Here is a 26031-nt window from a genome sequence, read left to right as displayed (position 1 = left end):
ACCCACTGGAAAGACTTGAGAGACTGTGGCTTTCCACTTCCCAGGATGGAGTAATGGGCAAACCACCCACTGGAAAGACTTAAGAGACTGTGGCTTTGCACTCCCCAGGATACAGCAGTGGGCATGGAGCCCCCTCGTGCAGCAGTGGCATTGTGCGTTCATCCAGCTGAGGTTCTCCCCTCCCCCTCCCCCTGAGGTGCCTGTTTCATTTCAATCTGATGTCCCTGCAGTGTTCTCTCCGTTTCGAGTCAGGTATCTTGTGTGGGCTTCGCCTATGCATTTTGGGACCACTGGTCCACGGATAATGATTGGAACACTATCCGGACTTGTGTAGTTGCTGTACATATTTGTATAAACTGATTTTTGAAATTGATTTTTATTGATTACAATTGTTACAATCATTTCCTTTTGTCCTTGCGTTCTTCCAGGGGGCGAGTGGTTGTATATGTAGTGTTGCTGCATGTATTTGTGTGTATGGTGTTGTGGGAGAGGGTGGGGGTGTTGCGTGTTGGGTGTGTGTGTCACTCTCTTTTCTCTCCCACCCTCCCCTGTGTTGTAGGTGCAGTACTCACCGTGGTCGTTGACTGCGTCTTTGCTGCTCCTGATACAAGAGGAGGAAGACCAGCATGGGCAGGACCTGTAGTTCGGGCTCCATGGCCTCCTCGTTCCTTGTCAAAAAAAAAGGTGGCGGATATGCCTCTTGTAATAGTGTGGGCGGTACTTTGTCCTCTGCCTGTCTGTTGGCGGTAACCGCTGCGGTGTTTGTTTCTACCGCTGTGGCGGTCGGAGTGTTAAAGTGGCTGTCTATGTTGGCGGTTTCCGCCATGGTCATGATTCCATTTTTTTTTCCACTGGGCTGTTGGCAGTATTACCGCTGCTTTAACACCAACCGCCAGGGTTGTAATGAGGGCCATAATGTAGGGAAACTATGCCAGCAATGGTTAAGAACTTCCTCACTAGATGCGGTTAGAGAACATCTCAGTCTCCTGTCTAATAACACTGACTTACAGGACTTCCTGTTAGGCCCCAGCAAACACCCTAGGAAGCGTTTCTTATATGAAGTATATAATTAATTTTGGAAGCTTTCCCAACAAGAAGTAGCTGCCCGGTTGAGGCAAATAGACCGGGAAAATCTGAAAAAGGCATTAGCTGTTGTGGATAATGGAATTAATACCTTGTCCAACTGGATATACACCTTAAATAACATTGCTTCTTCTGCTATAGACATCGTGCAAACAGATATGTCTTCCTTCTATCATGGACAAAGTCAGCTAAGGTCCATTATGCAGTTGGGTTGGACACTTCAAACATTGAAGGCGGGTTGCGTTCCCTGGCAGAATGTCAGTGCGAGGGAGATATTTCCTCCTTTAATTTAACGCGACCATAAGAACTAATGGCTAAGAAAGAAGCTACTTATGTCATGCTTCATATTGAGAAATTAGAAAAGTTGCCTTTTACTGTGGCTGAAATACTATCTGCTGAGTGGCTAATGCACGGGGTCATCAATCTGCCTATTTCTACACTTCAATTCACGTCCTGTTTAAAACACATTCGGCTAGGCAGATATGAAAGGCTGGGAGATAGTTACATCCATGAGGTGTGGGAGCTTCCCTTCTCGTACAAATCTTTTAGTGTCATAAAAAAAGTCTTTCTTAGCGGTAGTGAATGCGAGACTCCAGTCAGCCATTCGTGGTTTGTAAACAGCTGTCCTTGCATGGGGCGTGTAACTCTTCTGCAGCGAAGTTAGCTTGTTATCTGAAGGGAGTTCCAATCCCCTTGATTAGACCTACGTTCCAGGTGCTTTCAAACGGCAGGTACGTCCTCAATGGTGAAGACTGTTGTGGTATGCGAGCCAGAATAGTTTATGTTGTTTCAGTCTCTAAGGACTTTATATGCTGCGGGAACGTACTTTTTCCCCCCACTAAAATTAAAGAGGTAGCTGACATTTGGCCTCACATTGCTACTTCAAATGTGAATTTTGACAAGTTGAGCAGACTCAAGGCTTTATTGTTTCAAAAGCATGTGGCCCTTACATCTGCACGCGATACCTACAAACTCCAGGTGCAAGGTCATCAGCAGAAATACAGTCCCTTTTAAATACAAACTTTCCGATACACTTTGGTGAACTCGTGGGACGAATATTTAATGCGTCCAGTACAACTGGAATCGCAATTGTTTTTTTTTAAAGCTGTTGGGTCTGGTTTCATTCACACCTTCTCCTCCATATTCGGTTTAATACCACAAGCAATCCACTCAATCTTCTCTAGTATTTTCGGGGGATTTCCAATGCTGTTTCTATTTTTTAATACGCAATGGCTGTCCCGCCGCAAAAAGGAGGAATGAAGGTGCTCCCATCAGTGCATCTGTGTTGTGAACGCATGATGCAGTATTTTGGAGCAACACTCCTGGAGCAATTGGAGTGTGGCTGGTTTTTGTCATTCAGACCGGTTTTGCATTGTGGGCAGCCCATGTTTCGGTGCCTCTGGTGCTCTTTCGAACATGCACTGGAGGTCTGTATTTCAACACAGCGCTTGCCTACATTGGACGCTGATTTGTTGATGTTCTCACTGAGGGTTCATTACTGGACATGCTCATTGAGGGTGCGTTTGCTACGAGAAGCTACTTATGAGTTGCCCTTCGTGGAGGATGTAGCTCACGACTCATCAATGGGCACACCATAGAATGCCGCCTTGGCTGAGGCTGAGGCTAAGGAACACAACTGCTCCTTGATCCTTCTTGGTGATGACTTTCTGGCTTTAACATCGGCTGAGTGGAAGATCTCCTGTCCTCTATGGTCCGAGAATCGATTGGAGATTTTCAAAATTGACTTTGCCTTTTCAAATTTGGTTTTAGGCCACATTCTCATGTTTCAAATTGTCCCTTTACATGCACATGTGCCCCTTCGACTTGTCATCATTGACATTGTTTTTATACATGTCTTAGGTTGAGCTTTTTAATAACAGTTTTATATTTTGGGCTTTGAACCACCTTCAACCGACAAGGGGAGGGTGTTGTGTAGCCATTTTAGTTATAGCTCCATGCACGTTATTCTAACACACTAGGCCACAGTGCACCTTAACCTAGATATATTTTATTCGGCTTCATCTTATTATTGTTACAATAACCATTTTTACGGTCGTGTTTTATTTTCCATTTATCTAACTGTTTTGCCTAGGCCAGCATTCTGACCTCAAACAAGACATTCTTGATCACTCTGTGCTTCTTCCAAGGCTACAGTACATTGCCGGTGAACGTGGTTGAAGTTTAATCTCCAACATTCAAAGAAAACACACATCCTTACGTAGGGACATTTTCTCAGAACGTCAGTTGTGTTATTATAAAAACACTTCCTTGTCCCTTACACGTTAGAGGGAGATTCCAGCCAGTGAACCACGACTGTATGCTGATTGCTGAATGCTTCGCTACAGATGCTAACGCAGATTGCAGGCCTTTGCTCAGGTATTGGGGTTGATGTCTTCCCAGGGGAACCTGAAGGGCAGAATTAGAGCTTAACACGCTGTGCTCTATCATAGCCTCGGTAGGAATTAGTCCATTGATTATAGTGACAATATGATAGCGTTGTTTTTATGCTTCACTCTTCTCATCACAATTTTAAAACTGTCATGCTGTGTCATCCTGGTTATTGCAGTTCACGCTTTGCTATCTAAGATGCAGTTGTTTTATTAAATTCATTATTCAAACATATACTGCCTCTCTTTGTCATTTATATATGAGACTGCATTGTTAATGAGAGAAACGGATGAGACCTGAGTGGCCATGTCTTCCCTGAGAAGCCAAGTATGTCATGTGCTTGGTCGCCCAGTCATCCCCATCCTTGGATAGAGATGAGGCACTGCTAGTAGCCGGAGCAAAATCCGGATTGGAGCGACAGGTGTCACCCGCAGTGGATTAGATTTTGGGGGTTATTCCAACTTTGGAGGAGGTGGTAATCCGTCCCAAATGTGACGGATTTACCACCAGCCGTATTACGAGTTCCATAGGATATAATGGACTCGTAATACGGCTGGTGGTATATCCGTCACTTTACAGTCACTTTTGGGACGGATTACCACTTCCTCCAAAGTTGGAATAACCCCCTTAGTCTCCCACACCGCGAGTGATTCTGCCACTCAAGATCCAGTAGTCTCATTAGAATAATGAGATCCTACGCCAAAGACGTTCCAGATTTGTCTGAACAGTCCCGTTTTTTCAATGACTATCCCAAAATCCTGATCCTTCTAGAGATAAACATCACAGTTTTGAGAAATGGTCTGGTGAGCATGCACATTTCTCACTGTGGTACCACACCCTCTCATGACAGAATCAACAGAGCTTTGCTTAAAAGACTCTCCTGCTGTGCTGTCTGACTTAATTCAGGCAGAACAGTAGGATTTAATGTTGGGTAATTCAACCCCTGCAGAGCCATTCACCCGTGGCCAGAATCCCAAAGCTCCCCTTGCAACACACCGCAGCATGGCCAAGGAAGTCTTTAATTTTCATACTAGAGAGGTGTGTGTTTTAGATGCACAAAAAATATAGACTTCCTTGGCCATGCTGTGGTGTGTTCCATATGGCTGTCCTGATAGATACAGGCCGAAAAACTGAACAGATTTACACCAGATTTGGCAGAAACATAGATCTTGTTCCAGGAAGATCAAGAAAGATCTCTTTTTGTTATTTGGTGTAAATCTGTTCAGTAATTTCGGAGTAATCAAAGGAAATAAAATACAACTATCCAGGGATGCAGATTCTTCTTGGAGTGAAGAACAGGGGTTCTGCAGAGCATGGACCCAACACAAAACCCTGATTGGCTGGCTGCAACCTGAAAGAAAAGTTGCGGCTGCCATTTTCACTCCCACTTGTGCCAGGGGAGAGAAGAAAGAGGGAGAAAAACTTCACGCAGCACGGGCCTCCTGCAACCTGGGAACCACCATCCCCCGGGGAACATACTAAATATTGTAAAGTGGGTCCATTTCAGACACCCCTTTAGCCCTGGGGATCACCACCTCCCCAGGGCTTTGTGCACAAGGAGCCACTGATGGCCCGGGGAACTGCCACCACCCCAGGGCTGGCTCCCGCTATGTCCTGGGGTGCCCACCTGGGGACATAGCTGTTTGCTGTGGCTTGGCTGCAGCCTTGCACCTGCGGGAAAGCCACAGCAAATACTCCACTGTTTGACAGCGGGACCTGTACAGCAGGTCCTGTTGTCAAACAGTGGAGTTTTTATGTCTGCCCCCTGCACGGGTGCAAGGAACAGAGATGAAATGCTTCAGCAAGCAGGGAGCTGCTGTTACAAGCCGCTCCCTGCTTGCTGAAGCAATGGCACTGTGTGGGAAGCCTTAGGGCTTCTCCTGATGTGCCAGAGAGCCCGTAAAGGGCATTTTAGTAAATAAAATAAATTAATAAATATGTAGGGACAATGGGGAGCCCTTAAGGGCTCTCTCGCTGTTCCAGATAGCCAATAAAGGGTGAAAAAGGAAATAAAAATAAAAAACCGATATCTCATTTAAAAATTTGTAATTGTATAGAAATATCTCATTTTAAGTATATCCTACATCAAAGCCTAAAAAACTCTCTATCTCTCCCTCTCTCTCTCTCTCTCTCTGTCTCTCTTTCAGTCAATTTCTCTCACTCACACATACACTCAGACACTTACACACCCACTCATGACCCACTGACACCCTCATTTGCCCACCCACAGCCCCGCTTCCACACTCATGCAGAAACTAAAACATTGATGTTCGCACTCTCACACACAGACAGACACTATCACAGCCACTCTCACACCCAGATACACTCTCTCACAGCTATTCTGACACTCCGAGAGGCTGCGGTCAATTTCCGCAGTGCACGGCCAGAGGGCCATGCACAGCATGGATTTGGGTGATTAGTGGGATTAGCCGCTTGGTCTGGCTGCAGGGTAGGTCTTGTAGGTAAACTCTGATCTGCACTGGCGAAGGCAGTGCATGGTGCAAGGATGCTTCCTTATAGGGGGTTGGCCTATGGCCAACCCTTCAAATCAATCAAATCAAATCATTAGCATTTGTAAAGCGCGCTACTCACCCGTGCGGGTCTCAAGGCGCTAGGGTGGAAAGGGGGGGTTATCGCTGCTCGAACAGCCAAGTCTTTAGGAGTCTCCGGAAAGCGGAGTGGTCCTGGGTGGTCCTGAGGCTGGTGGGGAGGGAGTTCCAGGTCTTGGCCGCCAGGAAGGAGAAAGATCTCCCACCCGCCGTGGAGCGGCGGGTGCGAGGGACGGCAGCAAGTGCGAGGCCAGCGGAGCGGAGGGGGCGGGTGGGGACGTAGAAGCTGAGGCGTCTGTTGAGGTATTCCGGTCCCTTGTTGTGGAGGGCTTTGTGTGCGTGGGTGAGAAGACGGAAGGTGATCCTTTTGCTGACTGGGAGCCAATGCAGGTGTCTCAGGTGTGCGGAGATGTGGCTGTTGCGGGGTACGTCGAGGATGAGGCGGGCCGAGGCGTTTTGGATGCGTTGCAGGCGGTTTTGGAGTTTGGCGGTGGTCCCGGCGTAGAGGGTGTTGCCGTAGTCCAGGCGACTCGTGACAAGGGCGTGGGTCACGGTTTTTCTGGTGTCGGCGGGGATCCAGCGGAAGATCTTGCGGAGCATGCGGAGAGTGAGGAAGCAGGCGGAGGACACGGCGTTGACTTGCTTGGTCATGGTGAGAAGAGGGTCCAAGATGAAGCCGAGGTTGCGGGCGTGGTCTGCGGGGGTCGGTGCGGTGCCGAGGGCCGTGGGCCACCAGGAGTCGTCCCAGGCGGATGGGGTGTTGCCGAGGATGAGGACTTCCGTTTTTTCAGAGTTCAGCTTTAGGCGGCTGAGCCTCATCCAATCTGCGACGTCCTTCATACCCTCTTGTAGGTTGGTCTTGGCGCTGGCGGGGTCCTTGGTGAGGGAGAGTACAAGTTGGGTGTCGTCGGCGTAGGAGGTGATGATGATGTCGTGCTTGCGTACGATGTCGGCGAGGGGGCTCATGTAGACATTGAAGAGTGTCGGGCTGAGCGATGAGCCTTGAGGTACGCCGCAGATGATCTTGGTGGGTTCTGAGCGAAACGGAGGGAGGTAAACTCTTTGGGAGCGGTTAGCGAGGAAGGAGGCGATCCAGTCCAGGGCCTGGCCTTGGATCCCGGTGGAGCGTAGGCGGGTGATTAGGGTGCGGTGACAGACGGTGTCAAAGGCAGCCGAGAGGTCGAGGAGAATGAGGGCGACTGTTTCACCGTTGTCCATCAGGGTTCTGATGTCGTCTGTGACTGAGATGAGGGCGGTTTCCGTGCTGTGGTTGGTTCGGAATCCGGTTTGTGAAGGGTCGAGCAGGTTGTTGTCTTCCAGGAAGGTGGTCAGCTGTTTGTTGACGGTCTTTTCTATTACCTTGGCTGGGAAAGGTAGAAGAGAGATGGGGCGGAAGTTTTTCAGGTCGCTTGGGTCAGCCGTAGGTTTCTTTAGTAGGGCGTTGACTTCAGCGTGCTTCCAGCATTCGGGGAAGGTAGCAGAAGAAAAAGAAGAGTTGATGACGGTCTGGAGGTGCGGGGCGATGATGTCGTCGGCTTTGTTAAAGATGAAGTGCGGGCAGGGGTCCGAAGGGGCGCCGGAGTGGATAGAGTTCATGATGGATTTGGTTTCTTCCGTGTTGATGTGGGTCCAGTTGTTGAGGGTGATGTCCGGGGAAGCGGGTTCAGTGGTGTATGGTTGGGTCTGGTGTCCGAAGCTGTCGTGGAGGTCGCTGATCTTGCGATGGAAGAAAGTGGCGAGGGATTCGCACAAATCCTGTGAGGGCGTGACGGCGTTGGCGCTGGCGCTGGGGTTGGAGAACTCTTTGACGATGCTGAAGAGTTCTCTGCTGTTGTGGCTGTTTTTGTCTAGTCTGTCGGTGAAAAAGTTCCTTTTGGCAGTGCGGATCAGGTGGTGGTGTTCGCGTGTAGCGTTCTTGAGGGCGGTCATGTTGTCAGCGGTGTGGTCCTTGCGCCAGGCCTTCTCAAGGGCACGACAAGTTTTCTTTGATTCTTTGAGGGTGTCAGAGAACCAGAGAGGTTTTTTGGTGTTGGTCTGTCGATGCGTGCGTTTGAGGGGAGCAAGGTTGTCAGCGCATTTGGAGATCCAGTTTGTGAGGTTGAGAGCTGCGTCGTTGGGGTCGGTGGTGAGGGTGGGTTGGTTGGCGGCGAGAGCGGAGAAGAGTTGCTCTTCAGGGATCTTGTTCCACTGTCGACGAGGGATGGGTTGAGTGCGGAGGTGGGAGGTCTCGCGTCGGAATGTGAAGTGGACGCAGCTGTGGTCGGTCCAGTGCAGGGCAGAGGTGTGGCTGAAGAAGACGTGTTTGCTGGCGGAGAAGATAGGGTCGAGCGTGTGTCCGGCGATGTGGGTGGCGGTGTTCACCAGTTGTTTGAGGCCGAGGTTGGCGAGGTTGTCGAGCAGGGTGGTGGTGTTGGGGTCGTTGTTTTGTTCCAGATGGAAGTTGAGGTCGCCTAGGAGGATGTAGTCCGGTGAGGCGAGGGCGTGCGGGGAGATGAAGTCGGCGATGGCGTCGCTGAAAGAGGCGCGAGGTCCGGGAGGACGGTAGACGAGGGATCCTCTGAGGGTGGTCCTTGGGTCGGTGCGAATCTGAAAATGGGGGGGGTCTTCGGTGGAGGTGGTGACGCTGATGGAGTCTTTGAAGATGATGGCGACACCTCCTCCTACTTGGTTGGTGCGGTCTTTTCTGGAGATCTTGTAGCCTTCGGGGATGGCGGGTAGCGATGTCTGGAGCAGAGGAGGCGTTCATCCATGTCTCCGTGATGAAGGCGACGTCCGGGGCTGTGGAGTCCAGGAGGTCCCAAAGTTCAACGGCGTGCTTGTGGACGGAACGAGCGTTGACCAGGATGCACTTGAGGTGGTTGATGGCGCGTGGGCTTGTGGTCGTGGTAGTTGCGTGGTGGAAGATGCGTTTGCAGGAGTTGCAGGCGAAGGGTCCATGGGTGCGTTTGGGGTGAGCTAGGAAGCAGGTTTTGGAGCGCCCTGGGTTGAGGGCGTGGAGGGTGGTGGGGTCGTAGCGGATCAGCGGGGCTTGGGGGAGCTGGGGACCAGGGGTCGTGGCGCTGGGCGCGGGCCAGGCGCGGACGGGCGCAGACGGGCTTGCCTCTGGCGCGCCTCCGGCACGCCAGCGGCGTGCCCGCTGCGCGCGCCCGCTGCGCAGTCGCGCAGCGGCCGCCATAAGAGGTAGGAGGGGGGGGGGAGGGGTCAGCTGGGGGCGAATGGGAGCTGGGGGGCGGGGGCGTGCAGGAGGTCGCGGCGGGAAAGCGCGAGGGAGGGGGGGGGACAGGTAGAGTGAGAGGAGCTGGGGGAGGGGGTTTAGGGTGGAGGAGGGTGAGTGTTAGGAGGTTTGGAGATTAGGGAGAGAGATAGGAGTAGGGTTGTGAAGATAGGGGAGGGGGGGTTGTAGAGGTGGGTGAGGGAGAGAGGTAGAGTGAGAGGATAGGGAGATAGGTAGTAGAGGGGGTGGCGGGAGGGGGGGAGAGATAGAGAAATAGATAGAGAAAATAGATAGAGAAGTCGATAGATAGGGAAATAGATAGATAGACAGATAGGTAGGTAGGAGGAGGTGGAGAGTGGGGGAGTTAGATAGTGAGATAGGGAGCTAGAGAGATAGGAAGATAGGAGGAGTGAGGGAGGTAGATAGCGAACGGGTTAGCTAGGGGTGAGAGAGGGGGAGGCGAGTGAGGGAGGGGGATGAGGAAGGAGCAGGAGGGCAGGCTCGGGGGAAGAAGACGGAGGAGGTAGAAGAGCCGAAGACAGGAGAACAGAAGACAGGAGAACAGAAGACAGAAGAACAGAAGACAGAAGAGCAGAAGAGCAGAAGACAGAAGAACAGAAGACAGAAGCACAGAAGATCGGAAGAGCAGAAGAACAGAGAAGAACAGAGAAGAACACAGAAGAACACAGAAGAACACAGAAGAACACAGAAGAACACAGAAGAACACAGAAGAACACAGAAGAACCGAGAAGAAGAACACAGAAGCACAGAGAAGAACAGAGAAGAAGAACACAGAAGACCGGAAGAACACAGAAGAACAGAAGGGAAGAACAGAAGAACACAGAAGAAGATTGCAGAGGGGGAGCGAGGAGGGAGAGACAGAGAGGAGGAAAAGAAGCAGGAGCAGAAGAGAAGGTGAGTGGCGCGGGGCAGGGCGAGGGGCTGGGAGGAGGGGGGTACTTACAGTTAGGTGGGTCTCAGGAACACAGGAACTCGGGAACTTGGAGGAGCTGCAGCGGCAGGGGGAGCGACCTACCCTTGGGTCAAGGGTCGCTACCACTGTCGCGCAGCGGCCGCCATAAGAGGTAGGAGGGGGGGGGGGAGGGGTCAGCTGGGGGCGAATGGGAGCTGGGGGGCGGGGGCGTGCAGGAGGTCGCGGCGGGAAAGCGCGAGGGAGGGGGGGGGACAGGTAGAGTGAGAGGAGCTGGGGGAGGGGGTTTAGGGTGGAGGAGGGTGAGTGTTAGGAGGTTTGGAGATTAGGGAGAGAGATAGGAGTAGGGTTGTGAAGATAGGGGAGGGGGGGTTGTAGAGGTGGGTGAGGGAGAGAGGTAGAGTGAGAGGATAGGGAGATAGGTAGTAGAGGGGGTGGCGGGAGGGGGGGAGAGATAGAGAAATAGATAGAGAAAATAGATAGAGAAGTCGATAGATAGGGAAATAGATAGATAGACAGATAGGTAGGTAGGAGGAGGTGGAGAGTGGGGGAGTTAGATAGTGAGATAGGGAGCTAGAGAGATAGGAAGATAGGAGGAGTGAGGGAGGTAGATAGCGAACGGGTTAGCTAGGGGTGAGAGAGGGGGAGGCGAGTGAGGGAGGGGGATGAGGAAGGAGCAGGAGGGCAGGCTCGGGGGAAGAAGACGGAGGAGGTAGAAGAGCCGAAGACAGGAGAACAGAAGACAGGAGAACAGAAGACAGAAGAACAGAAGACAGAAGAGCAGAAGAGCAGAAGACAGAAGAACAGAAGACAGAAGCACAGAAGATCGGAAGAGCAGAAGAACAGAGAAGAACAGAGAAGAACAGAGAAGAACAGAGAAGAACAGAGAAGAACACAGAAGAACACAGAAGAACACAGAAGAACACAGAAGAACACAGAAGAACCGAGAAGAAGAACACAGAAGCACAGAGAAGAACAGAGAAGAAGAACACAGAAGACCGGAAGAACACAGAAGAACAGAAGGGAAGAACAGAAGAACACAGAAGAAGATTGCAGAGGGGGAGCGAGGAGGGAGAGACAGAGAGGAGGAAAAGAAGCAGGAGCAGAAGAGAAGGTGAGTGGCGCGGGGCAGGGCGAGGGGCTGGGAGGAGGGGGGTACTTACAGTTAGGTGGGTCTCAGGAACACAGGAACTCGGGAACTTGGAGGAGCTGCAGCGGCAGGGGGAGCGACCTACCCTTGGGTCAAGGGTCGCTACCACTGTCGCGCAGCGGCCGCCATAAGAGGTAGGAGGGGGGGGGGAGGGGTCAGCTGGGGGCGAATGGGAGCTGGGGGGCGGGGGCGTGCAGGAGGTCGCGGCGGGAAAGCGCGAGGGAGGGGGGGGGACAGGTAGAGTGAGAGGAGCTGGGGGAGGGGGTTTAGGGTGGAGGAGGGTGAGTGTTAGGAGGTTTGGAGATTAGGGAGAGAGATAGGAGTAGGGTTGTGAAGATAGGGGAGGGGGGGTTGTAGAGGTGGGTGAGGGAGAGAGGTAGAGTGAGAGGATAGGGAGATAGGTAGTAGAGGGGGTGGCGGGAGGGGGGGAGAGATAGAGAAATAGATAGAGAAAATAGATAGAGAAGTCGATAGATAGGGAAATAGATAGATAGACAGATAGGTAGGTAGGAGGAGGTGGAGAGTGGGGGAGTTAGATAGTGAGATAGGGAGCTAGAGAGATAGGAAGATAGGAGGAGTGAGGGAGGTAGATAGCGAACGGGTTAGCTAGGGGTGAGAGAGGGGGAGGCGAGTGAGGGAGGGGGATGAGGAAGGAGCAGGAGGGCAGGCTCGGGGGAAGAAGACGGAGGAGGTAGAAGAGCCGAAGACAGGAGAACAGAAGACAGGAGAACAGAAGACAGAAGAACAGAAGACAGAAGAGCAGAAGAGCAGAAGACAGAAGAACAGAAGACAGAAGCACAGAAGATCGGAAGAGCAGAAGAACAGAGAAGAACAGAGAAGAACAGAGAAGAACAGAGAAGAACACAGAAGAACAGAGAAGAACACAGAAGAACACAGAAGAACACAGAAGAACACAGAAGAACACAGAAGAACCGAGAAGAAGAACACAGAAGCACAGAGAAGAACAGAGAAGAAGAACACAGAAGACCGGAAGAACACAGAAGAACAGAAGGGAAGAACAGAAGAACACAGAAGAAGATTGCAGAGGGGGAGCGAGGAGGGAGAGACAGAGAGGAGGAAAAGAAGCAGGAGCAGAAGAGAAGGTGAGTGGCGCGGGGCAGGGCGAGGGGCTGGGAGGAGGGGGGTACTTACAGTTAGGTGGGTCTCAGGAACACAGGAACTCGGGAACTTGGAGGAGCTGCAGCGGCAGGGGGAGCGACCTACCCTTGGGTCAAGGGTCGCTACCACTGTCGCGCAGCGGCCGCCATAAGAGGTAGGAGGGGGGGGGGAGGGGTCAGCTGGGGGCGAATGGGAGCTGGGGGGCGGGGGCGTGCAGGAGGTCGCGGCGGGAAAGCGCGAGGGAGGGGGGGGGACAGGTAGAGTGAGAGGAGCTGGGGGAGGGGGTTTAGGGTGGAGGAGGGTGAGTGTTAGGAGGTTTGGAGATTAGGGAGAGAGATAGGAGTAGGGTTGTGAAGATAGGGGAGGGGGGGTTGTAGAGGTGGGTGAGGGAGAGAGGTAGAGTGAGAGGATAGGGAGATAGGTAGTAGAGGGGGTGGCGGGAGGGGGGGAGAGATAGAGAAATAGATAGAGAAAATAGATAGAGAAGTCGATAGATAGGGAAATAGATAGATAGACAGATAGGTAGGTAGGAGGAGGTGGAGAGTTAGATAGTGAGATAGGGAGCTAGAGAGATAGGAAGATAGGAGGAGTGAGGGAGGTAGATAGCGAACGGGTTAGCTAGGGGTGAGAGAGGGGGAGGCGAGTGAGGGAGGGGGATGAGGAAGGAGCAGGAGGGCAGGCTCGGGGGAAGAAGACGGAGGAGGTAGAAGAGCCGAAGACAGGAGAACAGAAGACAGGAGAACAGAAGACAGAAGAACAGAAGACAGAAGAGCAGAAGAGCAGAAGAGCAGAAGACAGAAGAACAGAAGACAGAAGCACAGAAGATCGGAAGAGCAGAAGAACAGAGAAGAACAGAGAAGAACAGAGAAGAACACAGAAGAACACAGAAGAACACAGAAGAACACAGAAGAACACAGAAGAACACAGAAGAACACAGAAGAACCGAGAAGAAGAACACAGAAGCACAGAGAAGAACAGAGAAGAAGAACACAGAAGACCGGAAGAACACAGAAGAACAGAAGGGAAGAACAGAAGAACACAGAAGAAGATTGCAGAGGGGGAGCGAGGAGGGAGAGACAGAGAGGAGGAAAAGAAGCAGGAGCAGAAGAGAAGGTGAGTGGCGCGGGGCAGGGCGAGGGGCTGGGAGGAGGGGGGTACTTACAGTTAGGTGGGTCTCAGGAACACAGGAACTCGGGAACTTGGAGGAGCTGCAGCGGCAGGGGGAGCGACCTACCCTTGGGTCAAGGGTCAATGACCCTTGTCATGCATAGCCAAAGGTTGTGCGTGGGGTGGTTGGATTAACCTGTAGTCATGAAAATTACTATACATAAAAAAAAAATACATCGAAATTCAATGAAAAAAACAAAGGTTATAGGGACATTATAGTTAGGAAATAGAACTTAGAAATTCACTTAAAAAAACAAAGGTTACAGGGACGTTATAATTAAGCTCACATTTTAAACGTACAAAACCATAGAAATTCACCAGTTATAGTTAGAGTTACCTCAAGTAACTATAACCTGTGCCCTAATGTACCTATAACTCATGCCCTCGCAATGCACTGCTAATGACCGCACAAATTACGGCACTCCTGACATCTTTGAGAACATCATATGCAGAAAAATATTTGACGAAAAAATTGTGCATGGCGAGGGCGTGAAATATAGTTACCTTAGGGCACAAGTTACAGTTACTTGAGGCTTGAGGTCATTTTAACTATAACTGGTGAATTTCTATGGATTCGTACGTTTAAAATGTTAGTCTAACTATACCATCCCAAATGTTAGCCTAACTATAACATCCCTATAACCTTTGGTTTATATATATATATATATATATATATATATATATATATATATATATATACATATATATATATATATATATATACACACACACACATAGAAATTAGAATACATGTTGGCATTGCTCACTGCACTGTCAACATTTAATCCCATTTCAATGACTGACCTGGTCATCCTAGGTTAAATTTAAGCTGAAGGGTGATATTGGTCAACTGTATCCTTTTGGTTTTCCAGTTTGCAATTACATAGTAACTCAAAAGTCCTAGGTGATATCAAATTATAATTCATATGTGCGGTTAGTAACGGAAGCAAAATATTAGCTGCCCCTCATTGTTAGTGTGTTGTCGTATATTCTACTCATACTTATCACATAGAAGGAGAACATACCGGTTCTTAATGTGGCAGCAATTATTGGTGAGATTAATGTATACCAATATTAGTATATTATTGCTTGGTCATAGTTAATTATGTTATGTGAAGTTCTTACCCATTTCAGTTGTTAGCACCCATGTGGGAGGAAACTTGACTCTGCATTCCTGTTTGTGAGCCGGTCCCTGCGGTCATTATGATATTGACTATGTTCAGCATTCTACTCAGGGGCCAATTTGTAATACTGTGTGAGGGCACTCCTACCTTAGTGTCAAAATGTTATAGCCGTTCCCGTGGGTTGCAAGGTGCCATATAAGAGATGTGTTAGTCCTAATGGCTGCGTGTTTTGGATATATAGTGTTTATAACCGTATCTTTGTGTGGTAGGGCCCAATCTTTACTTTTAATGGAAAGTTTTATTGTGGCTAAAACGTAGCATGACCCTTTGTTTTATGTCATGGTGATTCTCATATAGTAATTAGTAGGGTAGAACGCTCCCATATTCATTGGCGGGCGTCAAGGTGGGATTTTTTTTTTATTGGTAAATGATTTTTATTATTACAAAGCATGTTTATTTATTAAAGTGAGTACCACCTACTGTGGGTCCTTAAGTGTAGTGTAGGTTCACAATCATTTTTTCATTAATCGTCTATAAAGTTGAAAGGGACACATAATCCCTTGTTCGATTTTGGGAATATGGTGATCCCTGTACTTGGGTTGAGTGAGCACAGTTTTTAACCTACATTCTCTGAACTTGTCCTTATATCTCCCTAAAAGGGACGCTTTGGCTGCAGTTTACCTAATTGTTGAGTTGTATACGTACCCTGTTTTATGTGGAATAGGAAATATCATGAATAGTTTGGGATACCCATAATATTAATCTGGTGTTGTGCTTGTTTTAGAGTTTTCAATGTACTCAGGCCCTGGAAAATATGTTACCGACTTTTTAGAGCAAGTATAAGCTGAACCAGTTGTAATCTGGGGTTAAAGACTGACAGAATATGTCAATATATGTCATACCATTTAAGTAATCATGTACTCACAGTATATTATTTAGAACACAATCATAAATTATTTTGTATTATAAGTACTGCTTTGTTGGTAAGCAGTATCTATAGGTACTTGCTTCACCATTAAGTACTGTTCATGGATTCTTGTTTCTTCACATGTGATGATGCACCACAATGTTCGGAAAATCACATAATCAGATAGTAAAATGTTTGGAGAGGATGGTCAAGAAATGATATGTTTCAGAAGGTGGGTCATCTGTTACTGAGATGGTGGATCAGTATAAAGAATGTCGAATGTGACTCTTCCTGATTTGTTTATGCTAAGTATTAATAGTTTTTTTTTGTTTCTTCAAATAAGCTAACAAATGTTGTCATTCAGCATCCTTGTTTAGTCCTTGTATGACGGTGTTGAGTCTCAGTATCATGTCATTTTCCCGTTTACAAAGTGATAGTTTCAAGTCTCCGCCCTAAGGGCCTCAATTACATGAATTTGACGCATCAGCATTGATGCGTCAGATTTCTTGTGCTTCTCTAAGATCCCCTAACAATGCATGGATGCACTGTATTTACAATACAGAGCTCCATGGTGCACGTTTTCACAGATGTGTCAGAAATTCTGAACAAATCAGGAACAAATGTAATCAATGCCCCCAATGATAGGCCTCCCTTTTGTTGTTGTCTGGTTTATTTCGGTAGGATATAAGGTTGCAAACACCAGATGTTTTATATATCAGAGTTGTTTCTCTTCAAGAGTGAATAGCCCTTTTTTATACTTGGAGGATTGGGTTGTTAGGTAGTTTTTAATAGCATGTGTTATCTTCAAGTTGTTGAAAACTTCTTTCAGATAATCATCAATGTGCAGAATTATGATATTGCTGCCTATACATGCTTCTTTTATTATCAGTTCTGTGTTTTTGTTAAGGTCCTTTATTGCCTTTTTTGCCTCTTGTTGCTATTAGATGGTAGGTATTTTCTTTTAGACTTCAATTTTTGGTATTCCTTGTCCAGGTCATCCAAGACTGCCATGTGAAGCAGGTCGATTGTGTTTCCTGGAGGTAGCATGGGAGTAACTATTTATTTTGAGAATATGTTTTTATTTTCTTTTGTATGGGACTTGACAATGTCTAGTTCAGCAGTAATTGTTATTAGGTTTATAAGTGTATTGGTTGCACTGGTCTATTCCATCACTGAGAGACTTGTTGGAAGGTGTATGTTTTCTAGGTCCTGTACTGTTAATCACTTGTTACAAATTGACCTTAGCTTATTTCTCTTGTTTTGGGTTATCTGCCGAAAAGGTTCGTAATTGAAGTCATCTGATGAATTTGAAAAGGTCTATTTTTGCTTTTGTCAAATCCCATTTCGCTGTTTGGCAAAAGACAAGCCCTTTTCAAGAACCTCCATCTGGGTACTAATTAGGTCCTGTTGGGACATGTTGACCACTAGTTGTTTGTTTTGTCTTTGTTTTTGATTTGTGCTTTCCTTTGTGCTCTGGTTTGCTCTCCTGTTGTAGATTGTGTGTCTGTTCTGATATTTGGTTTTCGGGTTCTGGTATCCTGTATCTGGTCTCCAATACATCTGAACCATCATTGACATCAGATTTAGAAACCCCAGGAGAAGAAGTTATACCAGAAACCCACAAGGCAAGAGTATATTTTTACGAGGAAGTCAGATGACACAGATTAGGAAATTTAAATGTACAGGATATCAGGCAAGGCTGCAGGTCAAGGTGCTCTGCTCTCCGAACTTCAGAAATAAATGACTAACCAGATATCTCTGCATTTAGTGACTTTGTTAACTACAGTATTAATTGGAAGTCCTATCCTTTCTCTAGATCTTTTTTGGAGGCAGTTATATGCCTTATGTGGAAACCAAGTTAAGATAAAATGAAAATGCTCTCATGTCATAACTCTGCCCATACACTTTTTATGTGTATATTGCCAAAGTTCAATTACCCTTTCACCGATCTACAGAAATCAGAAACCATTTATCCCACAAAGACATCTGAGTGAACTAACCTGGCCAATGATAGCCACAATTGACGTTGTTGATTCCTTTTCTACCATCCACAGGGTGCGCCCCATGAGCCATTTCCACTTTCCTACAACCCCCTGCCTTCTTTCCAACCCTGGATCTCCCCTCCTACCTTTGCCAACCCCCACTTACATCAGTGAGCAATAAATAATGTGCCACCCTGTTGGTGAGCCGGCTTCTTTGAATTCCAGAAAGAAGCAGATTAACACCTCTCTTGTTAAAGGGTATAGAGCATGTTCATACCCATGGACTGCAGAATGAGAATGTGTTTTGTGGACAAATGTTCAAACTTCTAAAGAAAGGTTTCCATCCTTCTGGTGAGCCCATATTGCTTTACTGCTTCTCTAAATGTTGGTCTTGTGGTCTCAAAGTGCCCTATGTGTTTGAGTTTGAATGTTACTATGAGGAACACATTGGTTTACTTCCATTTAATCATCTAATATGGCTTTAAAAATGTGATTTTTTTCATTTAAATCTGAAATGTATGGGAAATGTTTTAATTTACTTTTATGTATTGGCTATTTGAGTAATATATTTGTTTGCACTTCACACAAGTCAAGACTTAGTGAGGAATGACGTCAAGCGGCCTGGCCCAAAGTGTTCCTGAAGCTTCAGATCCAGGATACCATCTTGGATACATAAGAACAAGCACTTCGAACCAGGCCCTCCTGAAACAAGGAAAAGAGCGGGAAGGAAACTGAAAACACTGTACTTTCAAATATTCAACAAATATGCCATTTAGGGGTCACTAGGGGTCGCATTTGCAACCCCTGACTTGCCCCCTGCAAACTCTAGCACTGCTTTTGCAAGCCCTGGCCTCAGAGGTGACAAAAAAGGTACCAAGCACACCAGGTAAACAGTGTTCCGATAAATCCCACTGAGACAGTACACTGTAAGTTAGAAATATATACATTTAGGAGAAAAGATGCACACTGTTTATAATACAAAATAAAATTATACAAATTAATTTTGACGTTAGTGAAGTAAAGTGCAAGGAGGCCCATTGATTACAACGGGTGCACCCTTTTGATGCCTATTTTTATTAGGTGTTAGAAATGATGCCAAAAATGGTGCAATAATATTTTGTAGATTTCATTGCTCAATTTTTGTGGGCCTCTTTGTGTCGGAAAGGCCCCTTTGCATACATTTTGCATAACGCATGCATAATGTGGGGCAAAGGATTACAGTGTGGCACATTGCATGCACTTCTCCACTTTGTAAATATGGCGCGAGGAAAAGGCCAAATTAGTGCTGCCTTAGCATCAAAATAATTAAAGTAAAGTGCCGCTAAAGCGGCGCAAGGGGCTCTTACACATGCCTCTATATCTCCAGAAACCTCTGGTCGCTTTTGCTCATCTTGATGTCTAAAAATCCATAAAAATATAATCTATTTTATAAACTGATGTCGGATTTCTTTCTTGTTGTATGACTTTCTTATGTTGCTGCGGTGTTTCTAAATGGTTTACAATGGTTCCTTTGTTTAAGCCTTGCTATTTGAAGTCACATCTACCTAGGGCTGAGCTAAAGGTTTTACAAACGAGCCTGAGTAGTGACTCAGGGCCATATTTATACTTTTTGACGCAAAACTGCGCTAACGCAGTTTTGCGTCAAAAAAATTAGCGCCGGCTAACGCCATTCTGAAGCGCCATGCGGGCGCTGTATTTATTCAATGACGTTAGCCGGCGTTAGCCGCCGGTGCTGCCTGGTGTGCGTGAAAAAAAACAACGTACACCAGGCAGCGCCGGCGTAGGGGGATATGGAGCTTGGGCGCCAAAAAATGGGGCAAGTCAGGCTGAGGCAAATTTTTCGCCTCAACCCGATTTGCGCCATTTTTTTCGACTCCCAACCCCCATTGAAATGACTCCTGTCTTAGCAAAGACAGGAGTCATGCCCCCTTGCCCAATGGCCATGCCCAGGGGACTTCTGTCCCCTGGGCATGGTCATTGGGCATAGTGGCATGTAGGGGGGCACAAATCAGGCCCCCCTATGCCACAAAAAAATAAATAAATAAAACTTACCTGAACTTACCTTAATGTCCCTGGGATGGGTCCCTCCAGCCTTGGGTGTCCTCCTGGGGTGGGCAAGGGTGGCAGGGGGTGTCCCTGGGGGCATGGGAGGGCACCTCTGGGCTCCTTCCGAGCCCACAGGTCCCTTAACACCTGCCCTGACCAGGCGCTAAAAAACGGCACAAAAGCGGCCGGACGTCTTTTTTTTTGACCCGCCCACTCCCGGGCGTGAATTTTGCCTGGGAGTGTAAATACGGCGCACATGCCTCGGAGTCAATTTTTTAGACGGGAACGCCTACCTTGCATATCATTAACGCAAAGTAGGTGTCTACGAAAAAAAATTACGCAAACTCCATGGACTTTGGCGCTAGACGCATCTAACGCCAAAGTATAAATATGGAGTTAGTTTTGCGTTGGAATTGCGTAAAAAAAAACTACGCAATTCCGGCGCAAACAGAGTATAAATATGCCCCTCAGTGTTGCAAATTTTGGTGCAGCAGAACGCTGCACCATTTTTTAGTAAATCTGACTCTAAGGGCCAGATTTACTACAAAGTGTCACATTGCGGTGCTGGGCTATCTTGTGTGGTGGTCTTTTATATTCATTGCAGAAATTAAATTAATAAGAAAAGCACAATCTGTAGTGCGAAATAAAACACACCAAAAAGGAGTTAGTATTTTTTGCAAAGAGATAGTAGAAACAGTTTAATGTAAACCAGATTAAAAAAATGTTGCACCTTCGTATGTGATGAAACATGCAGAGATTCTATCTTTGCTGTAATAACCTTTAGCATGGAAAAATAAATATGTGGCCATAAATATGTCCTTTCAGGTGATAACTTTTTAGGTTTCGAAAAATGTATCAGAAGAATGAAACCCCATTTCCCATTTTCCTTGTTTAAACTATGACTATAATGATGTTCCCTAACCTGTCTTTCATCCTGGCTGCCGGCTCTGGTAGTAGGCTTTGTGACTTCAGACATCAACTTAAAAAGTTATTACAGATAAGCAGCTACACCATTTCATTATAGTAGGTAATAAGAGAAGTCATAAGGAAATTTAAGATGGGCTTTAATACAGGGATTGCTGTATCCCACATGTTGTATATGGGAAAAAGTACTCCATGCCATAAATTATAAGGATTTTGAAAGTCATCAAGGAGTTATATGGCCATAGGAACAAAACCAAAGGCCAGGTTCCTTTATAAGTTTATGGCACTCTAGGATGACTTGCGATATCCTTGCCATTTATGTCAGAGGGTATTTTGTTCCTAGCAATAGATGGTCACACCATCAGCTTTCCTAGAAACTTCTTAAGTGCTTGGTGTGTAACTTCTTCATATGAGAGAGCAGGGTTGCAAGCATGAAGAATAAAAATAGAATCTCTTTTGCAGAATTAAAGACATCAAAAAAGCAAAATGATTTTAAAAGGAGATTTAAAAAAAATGGTGCAGGAAAACAGGCAGAACAATTCTAACATTTTTATAATTACCCAAGAAGTGCGAAATAATAAACGTTGCCATAACTATCTAATTTAATTTTCTTCTTGTCGATGTACAGCTATACAAGAAGAGTAGAAGAAAGAACAGCAGTATTTTGTTTTGTTCATTAAACAGCTGCTTAATTAACCTCCGTGACCTGATCTGCCTTTCCCTTAAGCTGCTGACTCTGGCAGTAGGCAATGTGATGTTTGAACTCAACTGTAATAAGTTATTACAGCTGAGTTCTGACATAATTTATTTATAATAGGTGAGTGGGTTTTTCACAAGTACCTGATTATAAAGAAATTAGAGAGAGGTTTTTTTCGGGGATTGCAGAATCATAAGTATTATACGATTATTACAAGTCACCTAAGTGATCTGTGATTTTATGAGGAACTCAACCATTAGCCTTGCTACTCTTTATAGTTAAGAGCTACTGGGTAACTTTTAGTATTCTTGTAATACGTGGTAGTGATAGTTTGTCCCCTAAGTATTTTGAATACCTGTAAACCAATCTTTCATATCAGATATATCAGATCAGGCTTTCAGAGCTCACACAAATCAAGCTAAGACTATGAACTTATTTTCTAGCCACCAATTTCAAATTTCTTCACATTAACAGAGCATATTAATATTTTCAGTTTTACATTTTGCTTTATTATGCATTTTTAGAAATTGGGCATCTAGTTGGCAGAGGTATGCACCCTGTCCAAGTAGAGACCACATTCCTAGTCATGGTTAGTCAGTTACTTGCTATACATTAACCGGTGCTCACCCTTAGGTGGTTTGGCACAGAGCAGGCAGGCTTAACATAGGAGGTGATGTGTAAAGTATTTGTGCAACATTTAAAGCAGTAACGTAGTGAAAACACCACAAAAAGATTCCACACTAAGTTAAAATAATAGATTATATTTTTATGAGTAAAACAAGACCAAAATGACAAAACTCCTATAAGTAGAAGTCAAGATATGAATTTTAAAGACTTTCTGCAAATGCTCAGAAACCTAAAGCACAAACTGGGGCTATCTGGTCGCGGATGTGGGCCGGCTGCAGGTACTAACCTTGTCTGGCTGAAAGGGTACCTTGCTGGGAGGGTTGCGCCGACGTTGAAGATTTAATGCAAGGATCAGGGTGGGTCAATGCAAAGGTAATGTGTTGGTTCCTATCTGCATAGTTGGGGATGTGTCGTCGTCGAGCTGCGGAAACGTTGATGCGGTGTCCTAGAGGTGGGACGTCCAGCCCCTTGTAATGAAGGCGATGCATCATCGAGCCATGCAGCAGCAAATGCGATGTCCTCGAGCAGCAGCGGAGCATCGGCGTCGAAGGGAGGTGCACTGGTTCCGACCAGCCCAACAACGGCACTGCGTGGATTCTGCTGGTTAAGCACAGGGAAACCCACTTCCAGGGACCCAGGACTGGATTGGCACAACTTGGCCGGGAGGACTCACATTTAGCAAGAGCCCAGGTGCATGTGTAAAGTTGCTAGACGTCTTTGATGTACCAGAGACTTTAGGACAGGAGGCAAGCAGACAAGCCCTAGGAGTCACTCTGGGTTCAAATGATGTAGGTCCAGTCCTACTCACGCAGGCAGAGAGGGCAGCAGGCAGCAGACAGCAGTCAGGTCAGCACAGCAGAAAAGCAGTTCTTCCAGAGCCACTGTCCAGCAGAGTAACAGTCCTTGTAGCAGCACAGCAGTCCTTCTTGGCAGGGTATCCACAGGTCCAGAATCAGTGTACTGATTTGGTAGGTTCACAGGTCCAGTACTTACACCCAGTTGTGCCTTTAAAGTGGAGGTGACTTCCAAGATGGGTTTTTGAAGTGCGTAGATATCCTTTCTTTCTGTCCTGGCTCCAGATGCACAACAGAGGGTTAAGCAGTCCTTTGTATGGGAGCAGGACACTGACTCTTCAGGTGTGTCAGCCCCTCCCCCCCATCCTGCCCCAGGATGATCCATCAACATGGAGGTGGCCACTCAGTCACACCTATCCTTCCTTTGTGTGAGGCTGCCTAGAGAGACTGCAGGAAACCAGCTGTCACTCCACCCCAGACGTGTATTGAAGACATGCTGCAGGCACACAGGGCTAACTTTCTAAAAGGGGCATTTTCAGAATTGTAATAATAAATTCTTCTTCACCATCAAAGAGGATTTGTCATTACAATTCGATAGTTATGAAACATGACATGCTTGCACCTTCTTAGTTAGGAATTACAGCTTTTTAAATGTAATATGGAATCTCCATTGTTAAGCTATGAGAGGGGTAGACCTCACAGTAGTGAAAAACTACTTTTCACTACAGCACATTAAAACTTAAAAGCACACGTCCTACCTTTTAGTTAAGGACCTAATAGCATCCTGTCCTATAGGCTCCCTGGAGCCTACCTTAGGGATGATTTATATGTGATAAAAGGGAGTTTAAGGCTTGGCAAGAGATTTTAAATGACCAATAGACATGGCAGTGTAACTGCACATACAGGTTCTGCAATGGCACATGTTTAAGGGCTACTTGATTGGGTGGCACAAGCGGCGCTGCAGTCCCTCTCGTAGCATTTAATTTACAGGCCCTGGGCACATGTAGGGCACTTTTCTAGAGACTTATAAGTAAATTAAATATGCAAATGGTGGATAAATTAATCAAACCATATTCTAGGGGATAAGTACATGCACTTTGGCACTGATTAGCAGTGGTAAAGTGATCGGAGTCTTAAGTCCAACAAAAAGAATCAGTGAAAATAGGAGGCAAGCAGACAGAAAGTTTGGGGGAAGACCACCCTAAGGCTGTCAGGCCCAAAATATATACATTCTTTATTAATCTAATATCATTTAATTTTCTGAACAGACCCCATGTTATAAACTGCTGTAATAGAGGACTGCGCCGTATGACAAACAAATGTATTGTTGACAGTATGTGGTGCTGAAAATGGTGTACTCCAGCACAATACATCACATCTCTGAATGACAATCCTTAGTGTTGTCTGGAAATTTCATATTACACTCCAGAGACCATATTATATAAAGTGCCACCGGGGCGCAAAGGGCATGTGTGCCCATTTTATGTGCCCCAGGGCACTTTAGTATTACAGAAGGGGCTGCAGGCGCGCGCCTGCAGCCCCTTCTGTAACACAGGTAGCGCTGGCGCACATGTAGCACCAGTGTTATCTCAAGATGGCATTGCCTTATTTGCATGCAAATGAGGGAATCTCTTTACCTCTGCACCTGCACCATAGTATGGACGCAGGCACAAAGGCAAAGAAGCTGTCAGAAGGCACACTGAAACTGCACCACAAAAAGGTGGTGCAACATCAGTGCACTCCCTCATGGCAGTCTTCTGGAGGTGGGCAAGGGGGCCACTACACCCGCTTGCAAGTGGATAGCTTTCTCCCCTCTTGAAAGTAAGGCAGCATGCCGCTCACCAATTGAAATACTGAACGGCTTTGAAGCAACCTCTCCTTATTTCACTTGAATGCACTACTCCAGGGCAGCACAAGTTTGTGGCTGTCATGAGGGCGGCACATTCTTATTAATATGGCACACTTTCCCTGTTTGCATACGGTGTATCTATTGTTATTTAAAGATGCACCGCGGGGCAAAGAGGAAAAGAGTGCCCTATGTGTAATAGGATCCCTGTGCTCCAAACGTCACTGTAGCCAAACACAGATGCCACAGGTACTTTTTATGGGCGAGCGCAAAGCGCTCCGTCCATAAAGTAATCTCTCTTTGGGCTTCAAACCACACCCAGGTCACGTAAGTCTCTTTCATTGGTTCCTGGGCTTACTCTTTAAAATCTGCTTGCTTTCATTTGTGAAAGGCATGCATACGTCATGCCTTTTCCGGTGTTTAGCCCGCCTGCACAGCACCTGTAAACTACCAGAAACATACCAGGCTCGATGTTTTGAGCCAGGTTTCTGGACTACTTTATCTGTTAATTTTCCCCGCAGCGCGATTCCCTTTAGTCTGGAATACAAAGCTATAATTTCTGCCTTTTCCAAGTTGATAGGGGTTGACATGTGGATTCTGGTGCCTATTGCATCGAAACTCACATGCCTCGGTAAATTTGGGGTCTTTTTCTCTTGTTAAGTTCCTGCAGGTTCGACCTTCTTTCATGTGTCAGGTAGTGCAGAGTTTATCGCGTCATAATCAGAATAACCTCCACACAATTGAAAACTTTGACCCATGTTCCTACAGGCGACTGCACATTGGTAGGAATTCTCCGATATACTCATCAGGTCTCTAGTCTCCTGCTATTGGCATTGTAATGGAAATTTTCGAACGCAACACAAAATACTATGCATATGATATTTTCCTTAATGCATATTTGTAAAATAAAATTGTAATGACGTCTTCCCTCACTTTCAGCCAAGGAGTCATGTATCGTGTGGCACTGGGCGAGCACAGTCTTTCCGAACCAGATGGCACAGAATACTTCATCAAAATTAAAAACATAATTGCTCATGAACGCTGGAATCCCAACTCCATAGGGAGCGGGTAATGTATGACAAATGCTTTCATAAACATTAACGGGATTGATACAGGACCAAAAGCACAGAGTCCGAGTTTCGATTTGATTTTGCAGTCAGTGTTGGTTCATGATGGATTCATAAAATCTGCTTCTTTCAAGTAACTTTTACACACAGTGGAGGCCCGGATTCAAGGGTGGGTCCCAAATTTGTGGGATTAAGGATTCGCTTACATGAGTTTGGATGAATTTAAAGACGTTGTGCAAGGCAGAAAAAAGGAAGGCTGGGTTGATTTTATGATCAAAGCTTGCAATGTATCAGGGTGACCGATAGATAATGCCCATGTTTCCCTGGCTACTCTAACAATATGAAAACACTCGCACATATCTACAGTGGGGGCACAACTGCACCCCCTATAAATGTTTTGGGTAGTGGGACCACTG

At 46.6% G+C, this 26031-nt stretch overlaps 1 protein-coding gene across 1 annotated transcript in view; it reads left to right on the top strand.

The window, feature by feature from the left end:
- Positions 1-26031, top strand: part of LOC138261753 (chymotrypsin-like elastase family member 1) — a 144083-nt gene that overhangs the window by 82076 nt on the left and 35976 nt on the right. The window contains exon 4 of the mRNA XM_069211076.1: positions 25488-25616. Coding sequence (XP_069067177.1) covers positions 25488-25616 — 129 coding nt within the window. The remainder of the gene's footprint in view (positions 1-25487; positions 25617-26031) is intronic.

Source organism: Pleurodeles waltl, chromosome 10 (assembly GCF_031143425.1).
Source record: "Pleurodeles waltl isolate 20211129_DDA chromosome 10, aPleWal1.hap1.20221129, whole genome shotgun sequence".
In the NCBI taxonomy this organism is placed as follows: Eukaryota; Metazoa; Chordata; class Amphibia; order Caudata; family Salamandridae; genus Pleurodeles; species Pleurodeles waltl.
This window is presented reverse-complemented; position numbering and strand designations above follow the sequence as displayed.